General features: G+C 40.9%; 1 protein-coding gene across 1 annotated transcript; it reads left to right on the top strand.

The window, feature by feature from the left end:
• The first annotated feature begins 1,683 nt into the window (after positions 1-1,683).
• On the top strand, positions 1,684-7,059 carry GPR15 (G protein-coupled receptor 15). The gene has a single exon (XM_030265663.4). It carries the CDS (start codon positions 1,717-1,719, stop codon positions 2,815-2,817), a length of 1,101 nt encoding a protein of 366 aa, XP_030121523.4. The 5' UTR covers positions 1,684-1,716; the 3' UTR covers positions 2,818-7,059.
• Positions 7,060-10,343: the final 3,284 nt, after the last annotated feature.

Here is a 10,343-nt window from a genome sequence, read left to right as displayed (position 1 = left end):
GGCTGAACTACACTCACTAACTTAGTGCTTACACATTCCATAGCTGGAGTCCACTAGTGACCTACAGCTAGGAAGGCAGCTGTCTCTAAGTGGGTACTTATTAGATATCAGCATATCTACACATGAGCCAGTGGCCAGCTAAATACCCTTCCATCCAGCAGCCACTCGTTTCACAGCTGCTTCTGCTTTTCCAGGTGCCTGGAAGTTTACCAGGCAACCTGTTGCACATAACCTGAGCACTGGCAGAGTGAATCTGAGTGCATCCAGAGTGCACTGGAGGGTCTAACGTGCTGAGCATGAAATTTGGAGTTGCTCTTTGCATGTGGAGACATGTACAGATGCAATCTGTCTGCCCAGGGATGGAGCATGCACCAGGAGGCGATTTCTTCAAAGCTTTGAGAATCCTGGAGGCTTGCCTGGTTGTGAACACGCAGGTGGAAGGGAGAGGAAGGAGAAAATGAATTCATTTTTAGAAGAGAGGAAGGATGATGAAGACCAATAGTGTAGGTTTCAAATTAGTGTGCACTGACAAAGCTGTAATGAATTCAGTAGTTTTAAAAATGAGTATTTCTGTTTGATTTATGCAACGCTGAAAGGGCTGTCTGTAAGGTAAGTCACAGCTGGAGCAATACTGATACTGCAAATGAAAGATGAAGGAAATCAGAGCCCATTAAGACAAGTGAGTGCTGTATATAAGAACGGTTCAAGAGCCATGCAGGCTGTGCAGACAGAAGAAGGAACAAACCACTGCTCTAGAGACCAGGACTGCGGCTGTGTGGGGGATGGGAGCATCAAGTCACGTTTCAAAGGACGGAAAACTATACAGCATATTGTAGCTTTGTTCTCAAAGTTTCTAATACATTCCTAAAGTTGGGTGTGGAGAGTCCAGGTCTAGGGGAATTGATGGGGCTGCAGGGCAGGAGGGGGCACTGGCCGGGCAGCCAAGAGCAGCCAATTTAAAATAAATTCAGTAAGACTGCAGCTAATAAATATGTTTTGGCTTTTTGTAATCTTACTTCTACTTTCATTATAATGAAAAAAGTAGCAAAGCATTACTATAAATGTTCTTTGTTGTTGTTGTTGTTTTATACCCTGTATCTGGGACTGATAAAGAACAACCAGCTACAGGGCAGAATGGATATAGGAGTTTTAAATATTTCTCCCTATATATATTCATATGAGAGAATTACTTTCAAACAGAAAGCAACAATCATAAAGAGTCAAGTAAAGTAAAAATCTCCAAGCCTCGGGAAAGTCAAACTTGCCCTAACAAGCAGTTTATACAAAATGTTTTGAAATATAGATAAAGGTTGGGGCACCTGAATTCACTATTCTAAATGTTCTTATAAGCTGGTACAACCTCACATTTCTTCAAACAGAAAAGTACAGAATCTCATAACCTACCTTTCCTCCACCTGAAAGAAAAGGAAAACCTGAAGCTGGAAAATGCAAAATCGAAATAGAATCAGTAAAACGAAATCTGATTTTTAAAAAAGCCACAATGCATTTATTCTGAAGGCAGGGGTTTGACTCATCAGATATTTTTGTTGCTTGTTCGTTGCCTATGCAATTGGTTAAAAGTGTACAAATTACTCCCCACAAAACCGCTTTTCTGCTCCTCCCCGCTCTTCCCCTCCTCCCCACTCACTGATAAAATATTTTTAAAGACCTGGAAGGGGAGGGTAGGGGAAGCTCAGAGCCTCCCTCAGAGAAAGGATGAGGACAGCTGGGTCAGAAATGGAACTGTCCCCGCTGTCGTCCATGGCTACAGTCACGTTCAACTACGACTACTACTACGATGACCAGTGCCAGTACCAGAACCTGCAACATATGTCTACTTTCCTGCCTATCCTTTATAGTGCCGTGTTCCTGGTGGGCATTGTTGGCAACTCAATCCTGATAGCGGCCTTGGTCTTCAAGCGACGGGTCCAGAGGCTGATTGACATCTTTATCATCAACCTCGCTGCATCTGACTTCATCTTCCTCATCACGCTGCCTTTCTGGGTGGACATGGAGGTGTCGGACGAGAGCTGGAGGGTAGGATCTTTCCTCTGCAAAGCTAGTTCCTATGTCATCTCAGTCAACATGTACTGCAGCATCCTGCTCCTCACCTGTATGAGTGCTGACCGCTACCTCGCTATCATGCACCCCTCTGTCGCACGGCGGGTCAGGACAAGATTCTATTCCAGAACACTCTGCATCTGCGTCTGGCTGTTATCCTGCTGCTTAGGCGTGCCGACCCTTTTGTCCAGAGAACTGAAGATGCAATATGGAAAGACTTACTGCACAGACACAGCCGTGACAGAAGTCAAACAGATCATGTCACTGATGCTTTTAATCCTAGCCTTCTTCTTCCCACTGTTGAGTATCTTAACCTTTTACTGCTCCATCACCAAAAGACTCTGTGTGCACTATCAGAAGGCTGGGAAACATGATAAGAAGCTGAGAAAATCCATCAAGATCGTCTTCATTGTAGTGGCAGCTTTTGTTGTCTCCTGGGTTCCTTACAATCTTTTCAAGCTTATGGCCATCCTTTTACGACTCCTAAAGCAGCCCGACTGTTTTTCTGGCACAGTTGCCCAGCTGGGCATGAAGGTGAGCAGCCCTTTTGCTTTTGCCAATAGCTGTGCCAACCCTTTCATTTACTTTTTCTTTGACAACTACATCCGCAGAGCCATGCTCCGGTGCCTGTGCCCACAGGTGAAAATCAGCAGCAACAGCTCTGATACCCTGGACACCCACCTGAGCCATTCCTTATCCAATTTTGTGGCAGGGGAGTATGCCACCAGGAAGAGAAAGCGCTCTGTGTCCCTCTGACTGCGAGCTGGGACTGCTAAGGAAGGAACTTCTTCTCCCAAAGACAGCAGGAAAAGAAAAGGAGAAACAAGCAACAGAGGCAAGTGTAATGCAACCAGTGCTTCAGGTGGATGTTGCTGCCTTTTAAATGCAGATAGATGGAAACTTTAACCACAGAATTACTTCACAGTGATAGCTGTGACAATGCATGGTGTGAATGTGACACCATCATACCAAGAAATAGCTACAAATGCTTATGCTGGAACCCCAGTTCAAACTCCAGAAAAGAACATGTGATTCAGTCAAGGCCTCTCTGGGACAAGCTTTGAACTTATGTGTACATAGGTTTTTATTCTGTGCAAGAAAAGCAACCTGGGTGTTTCTTTTTGGTTCCTAGGTTGCCCACAAATAATGCATGATGTCCTCAAACCAACCTGATCGATTCTGGAATTTTGGAGGTTTTTTGAACTCAAAAATCCAATATTTTAATGAATTTGTGTGTTACCAGTTGTCACAACTTGAGTTGTGTGCATTTTAAATCTCAGCTTCTTAATACAGCATTAAATCTTTAGTTTTAATTGTAATAATTTAAGTGTTTAGCCCCTTGGATTTCAGAAAAAAACAGAACTTGAAGGCAAAGAAACCAGGAGAAAAGCAAAACCTTGCATTTTAAACTTTCTCTTAAAGAAAACAAGACCAACAAAAGCACACTTGTGCTTTTTAAGACTTTTTTTTGAGGACCTGATAAAATTTCTGATTGCTTGAGTCAGAACTAAAGCGTCACTGCCTTCAGTGTACTTCAGAGTTCATCCAATCTACAAGACTTTAAATCATTCTAGTTAGAGCTGCTGGTTTCTTTCTTTCTTGTTTTTTAATACTTCAAAATACCAGATCGAATTGGAAAAATTACTAAGGAACTCCACCAATGTCTCATGTCTAAAGCTTTAGTTTCTGGAAATAACAAATCAATTTGATAAATATTGTCAGGCTTTAGGAGAATCACGTATAAATGCCACAGTGAATGCTCCACATGAGCAAATAATTAAAATATATGAGGTAACTCATTCAGCAAAGGAAAACTTGCCAGATTCTTTCAGATTTTCATCCAAATTAGTATAACTTATTTTCTTGTGAACTGCAGGTCATTTGACACTTTCATGACATGGTAAATATTATTTCAATCTTTTTTTTTTTAAGAAAAGAAACCTATACTTGAACAGCTTTACCTCAGGAACTTTTACTATTCCATGTTAACATTTATTATTTGTTTGTTGGCATTTACATATCTTAGAATTATGCTGAAATTATTGTGATTGAAAGTATTTAATGTGGTAGGCTTGAATAATGTAACAGGATGACTATTTTATCCATGTTAAAAGAATTGAATTACAGTGAATTGGTTTGCTATGTAAAGTGGAAATAGTGCAATTCTGATATGACACCTGCAAAGACCTTGGCAAGTAATTTGGATTGGGCTTTTTTCCTCCCACAACTTTCATTATTTTAAAATCAATTCAGTAAGACTGCAGCTAATAAATATGGTTTGGCTTTTTGTAATCTTACTTCTAGTTTCATTCTCATGAAAAAGTAGCAATGCATTACTAGAAAATCTGTCAGTGAGTCTGGATGGGAACATTCACCTGCCCATCCCACAATCATTTTCATTATTTCAGAGATTCTTTTATATTACCTTAGAATTAAATCAAGACCTTTTGAGGTTTTTAATGAAAACAAATACAACACCAGTACCATCCCAAATCTAGAGGTTGGTGCACTTTCTTGAGATGTGCACAATTAAAGCTGAAGTGACTTTTCTTCTTGATATAAATCAGGATCCTGTTATATACATCTCTTGGTCTCTATTTTGACTTGATTGAATCAGCAGTTTTCATAAATAACATATTTCATCTCAACACAAATAATAATTGCAACCAGACCTGATAGTTGCTTAAATAGGCAAAGAATTTTTGCCCCCTTAATTTCAGCAGCAGATGTGCTAACACTGACAGCTGCTCTACAGCTAAATGGAACTTCGTGTTGCAGAGGACTGAGAGAAAGTCACACAGGGAATAGTTTCAGACCCAAAATAAGCAGGGCAAACTTACAGCCCTCAAAACAAGAAGAGTGGTGTAGTCACTGTGTGGACTGACCCTCCACAAGTAATGCAGTGAAGATTGGCTCTTGGAAGCGAAGAGGAGAACTTCCACTGACTTAAGTGTGTCCAGATTTCATCTGCAGCTTCTTGTCCTGGCTCCTTTGGACTGGTTGGATGAAAAGCCCTGGCAGCCTGTCTGTGCCTCAGGTTTTTAATAGGGTGGACTACAAAAAGAACATTTCCTGACTTTGAAGCAATGTTGCAATGATATATTTGTTGCCTGCTACACAGGGACAGGAAGGTCTTTGACAAAAGAAGGTTGGGATTTTCTCTTCAGGTGCTTGCAGGGCATATTGTTCAAAGAAATGTCAGCTCATGGGTGAGGACACTTACACATGCTCCTAACAGATACACTGTTACTACTGGAATACTAATTTTTCATCCCTGCAGGATCACTTACATTCGTGAGGTCAGCAGGAATTAGTGAGCAGATGTGCAAACTGTGAGCACAAATCATTACATGTCCTAAAATGTCTGACTGAAACACTTGGACTCAACGCTCTTAAAGGTCTTTCCCAAACAAAATGGTTATATGATTCTTCTCTGGCTTAAAAGGCTTCAACCAGTTAAGGAGGACATTTCACGGGAAGTGAAGAACAGAAAACAGAGACCCACAAACCTGCAATGAAAAATCCATCACCTCGGGCTATTTACCAAATATGTCAGCATTCTGCATATTGTCAGAGAAAGGGATCAGCTCATGAACAGAAACAAAGAAAGAGCTACCTAAATCCACAACGGATGGAAACTCTCAATGAGTTAAATGGCCTCAGAAGTAATTGCAATATACCAAATGTCACACACAGAAGTGCCTAGGAACCTCTAGAAAACCAGAAAGGGCCCAAGATATCTCATCTAACATTTTAATATTGTACCACAAAGCCTGCAAGTAGTGCACTCTAGGTCTCAATAACAGTCCAAGCAGCTGCTCGGTTTGCAGGTACAGGTGTTCAGTACACTGCTGGAGTCTTGCTGCAAGTGACAGGAGGTTTTGGAATAATCCAGTCTCACTAAATGACTGAGGGGCTTTGGCCCCAGGCATCTGGGCAGTTAAGACTTGAGCTCATGATGAAGTAAAAGAATGCGAAATACGGGAGATGAGAAAGCAAGCCTTCAAGAAGAAAGGCAGTCTTCCACCTCTGAGCTGGTAAAAAATTGCTGCCAAGTCCGGACTGTTTGTGTTCATTTTTTCTTTTTTAATATGAGTCGAAATGTAGGGGGTTTTTTTTCCCAATTCACCTGTAACAAATTGCAGCAGCTTTGGAAATTGAGGTCATTCTGGTTTGAAAGCCAACATGATAAATATCAATCATCTAAATAATGCATTGTGACCAAAATATATATTTTCAAACTTCAAAACAGTTTCGTTATTAGTAAGAGACCACATTCTTAGCCAGAATCTCCCACTAAATCTAGCAAGTAAATATACATCTGTGAGAGATGGTCTGAAGTTTCCTTCATTTGCCTCATGGCTGTCACAAGGACCCTGCAGACCCCTGCCAGGAGCTCTGGCCTGGCCGAGGTGGGTGTGGACACTTGCCAAGTGACTGTGAGCAGGTGCGCTCACTGTGCTTCCACAGAACACTCTTCCCACAGGTTTTGACAAGTGGTGGCTTGTCCCTGCATGCCTGCACCTGCTTCACAAGACCAAGTGGTCTCTTCACAATGGCCCATCAATCTTCCCCACCTTTTGGCCAGATGCCACTCGCTTTGGCTAAGGACTATATCAACCGTAACTTTCTAAGACGACTTCGGTGAACCCCCATGGATGACGGCAGATCTGTGTGGCTGAGCCATTGCGGACTTCATCTCAGCAGTGGTAGCTATATTCCCCTTCCCCTTTTTTTTGTTTCTATCCGTTATGTCATTTTTAGGCAATCGGGTGCAGGAGATTACTTTTAGAATAACAAGAAGGCATTTTACAAATCTATGAAGTTTTTTTTCTCTGATTCATGAGTGAACTAATTAAACAGAGTCACTTAATCTTGCTTAGAAGAGGATATAATGATTCTAGGGTGAATGCTTGCAACCCACTCTGTCATTATCCCATTTGCTGTTGGCCCCTAATAAAGGTGCATTTTGTTGTTATTAAACTCATATTAAACTGATGGTCCCCTGTCATTTGTCTTTTGCCCTTTTGAGATGGGTTAATGGAACATCACGACACCCCGCATGAGCGGATCGTGACAACATCCTCTGCTGTTTACTTCTCACATTCTCTAGAGTACATGGGATTTTACAAGAGGCATCTCAGCAACAGATCTCAAAAAAGAAAAGGCAAATGTTTCTCTTGAAATTTTAGCTACTTTGAGGACTAGAGTAGGTCACAGGGAAGGTAAGGTGAGAATCCTATCTCAAAGAAAATGTTTCCTACAAGGTGAATTCAGAGGCTTTCATTTGTATTAGCTTCAGATGCTTTGCAAAGCACTGATATCCAGAAAAGGTGGCTACTCACTTTCTAAACAGCAGATCCTTCAAAAGTGAAGTGGATTCAATAATATCGTGAGATAACTGGATGCATCCAAATGTAACTAGTCAATTCTGGAAAAAAACCCAAACAAACAACCTTCTCTCTTTTACTGTGAAATGGAGTTCCCCAATCTGATGCCCTCATTTTTTGTATGTTGCTAAAACTAGTTAATATGAACATAAAAGAACAGCTGTTTCTCAAAGAATGCCCTTTCTTTAACCCTCAATTTGAGGCAAAGAAAACCAGCCTATGAAACTGTGTGGCATCTGCTCAGAGAATGAAACTTGGTCAGTGGTTTTTAAATCCATCAGAATTTTCAATCTAGCTTTAAAACTGTTACACAAAATGCACAAAAGGTCAGATTTTAAATTCAAAGAGTGGCTTTTGCACGGAGAAACACCCTGTATGAATAAACACAACACAAATGTTTTCCATATATGGTACCATGCTCCTGACTTGACCACGCACATGACTTCCCTCTGTGCACTGCCTAAACAACTGCTTGACTATAACCACCATTTCCCCTGTCACTCACTCCTCCTTCCCTGCTCTAGAAACGATAGAAACTTCTACCCATGCCTCACACAGAGGAAACATGCAAACCATTACAAAAAAAAGAAGATGAAAAAAAAAAAGAGAGAGAGAGAATAGAGGCTGGTGCGTATTTGCTTTCACCTGTGTTTGAACCTGTGGCAGTTACCCATTATGGGTACCATCATGCCACCTAAAAGGTGTTGCAAGTAAGAGTAGAAGCTTGGTAGCTTCTTTCAGGAGACATATATATGTACATAAACTTCCACTCTCCTCATAATCAGGCAGGACACTATGGATAAAGAGGTGCTGAGAAGCAAAGAGGGCAACAAATGCACTGAAAAGTGCAGTGGCGTGCCCAAAACCTCAGCTCTAGATAAGGTGTCAGGTGTAATGAAATCTAATCAAAGTACATGGTTCCTAAGTGGAACACAACCTAAAACTTCAGGTACCTCACCAGAAGAGAGAAGAAGCCTTTGGAAAAATCTAGAGCTGGAAAAGAGACTAAACCTTGAACAACCCTTATAATCCCGGAGTTTCCAGGATTCATGTTTTGGCAACCACATTGATGGTACTGTGACACACACTTTTGCACAGCCACTCAAGAGGCTACGACCCTCTTGAGGCTATTAAAAGTGTCTGAAACCCCTGCTGATTCATAAAGGAGAGGTAACTCTTCTACTTTTCTAATTTTAACTACTTGTGAACTAGACTAATGATTCTTAAAAGTCCTTATTTCCACTGTTGTCCAAATAAATACTAATTACTTTCAATATGGAAACTGCTGGTTTTGTTGAAAATCAACTGGAATTTTATATTATTAACTTTGAGAAAACTGGGGTTTGGCTGACTGAGAATACCAAAAACCTAACTCACAGACTATCTACCCAGTAATGAACCCAGCTGGATTAGTGTGTCTCTTACAATTCATGCTAATGGTCTCCAAAAGCTCTGAAGCCCCATGAAACTCATAATTCTGTGGCCTCACATAGAGAGAGAAGCCATCCAAACAGTGCTCCCAGCTGTGCTGCTGGACTGAATTTCCTGATGCTGCTGGCTGCACCTTCCTTAAAGCGCCTTTAAGCAGCTTGAATGAAGTGTAGGGCAAGGTCATGGTGATTTAGGCATCTCTGTTCCCCACTGTTCTCCTGTGGCTGTAAGGACAGGATAAACTGTAGTGTAAAAACACAACAGCTGAAGCGTCTGCTAACTTAGTACCAGTAAACAGGTAGTTATCCTTTCTGCAGGATAACTACCAGGTTTTTCATGTTCATGGAGAGGACAAACAGTGACACACATCTTCTTCCTTTTTATCTGAAAAAAGCAAACCCATGTTCTGACTCATGCAGTAAGTGCCATTACCAGCACAGCTGGAGAAGACTGCAGGCAGTCATCTGGTTCACTAAGAGCACACACTTAACAGATTATTTTTCACATGTACCTGTCAAAACCCATAAGGATAAGTAGCCATCCTTTATCCTCAGAACTCACAAAATTCACTGAAAATCATGAGATGCCATGCCAAATCTATTCAAAGGTTCCTTTGATTTGCTTTTTAACTTGTAGGCTTACCCTTTAGCCACACACATTCCTTGCGCACACACACACTGAAAGGGAAATAATCATTCCTTTAAAAGGAAAGCTGAAGGGTTTTGAGGATATAGCCACCTATTAGCATCACACATAGTCCACTCAGGGAACATTCATGCTGCCACATACCAATTTAGGCACTTCAAAACCAGGGGTTTTTTTTACTCAGTTATTTAAGTCAGGTCTGAGATTTGCTTCATCGAGGGAGTCAGTCATAAACCCTGGTACCCTGCGGGGGAAAATGTGTGTCAAGGACTGAAGTACTTTCTGTATTCATGCTCCATATTTTGATTTTATGTGTTATGACATGAGTCTGTAATGTCTTCATTACCTGCCAGCCCTCTATGGTGGATAGCTGCCAATGAGCTGCCCAAAACACTTGTAACAGTGCCTAGTGTTCTTGTCTTTTGTCTTTGGATACAATAATTTTTCTCTAGGTTTACAGATGACAATTGCCTGCACCATATTTCTAACACTGCACATGAGCTGGCAAAAATTACTGACCTATGGTGAGTCAATTCAACAGAGAAATATTTCTTTTCCTCTCTCCCTCACCCCCACAGTGAACCCTCCTCAATAATATGTGATGGAGCAAACTGCACTTACAATTGAAGTGGAAAATTTTTAAACCTAACTGCTATTAAGAAGTCCAAAGAAGAAGAATGGAGTTTATATGAACAAAGGCTATTTTAAGAAACACAGCTAATCAGATTAATGACTGTTTTGGATGAAGCATTTATTCCCAATAAATATTTAAATATTATGTGTCATGTGTACACATGTTGATTTTATATAATAGAT

This window comes from Taeniopygia guttata, chromosome 1 (genome assembly GCF_048771995.1).
Source record: "Taeniopygia guttata chromosome 1, bTaeGut7.mat, whole genome shotgun sequence".
Classification (NCBI taxonomy): domain Eukaryota; kingdom Metazoa; phylum Chordata; class Aves; order Passeriformes; family Estrildidae; genus Taeniopygia; species Taeniopygia guttata.
Note: the sequence above shows the minus strand (reverse complement) of the source record. Positions and strands in the feature narration are given on the sequence as shown.

Excerpts from the sequence above, each read along its gene's own strand:
- GPR15 (XM_030265663.4), top strand. The coding sequence starts at position 1,717 with ATGAGGACAGCTGGGTCAGAAATGGAACTGTCCCCGCTGTCGTCCATG.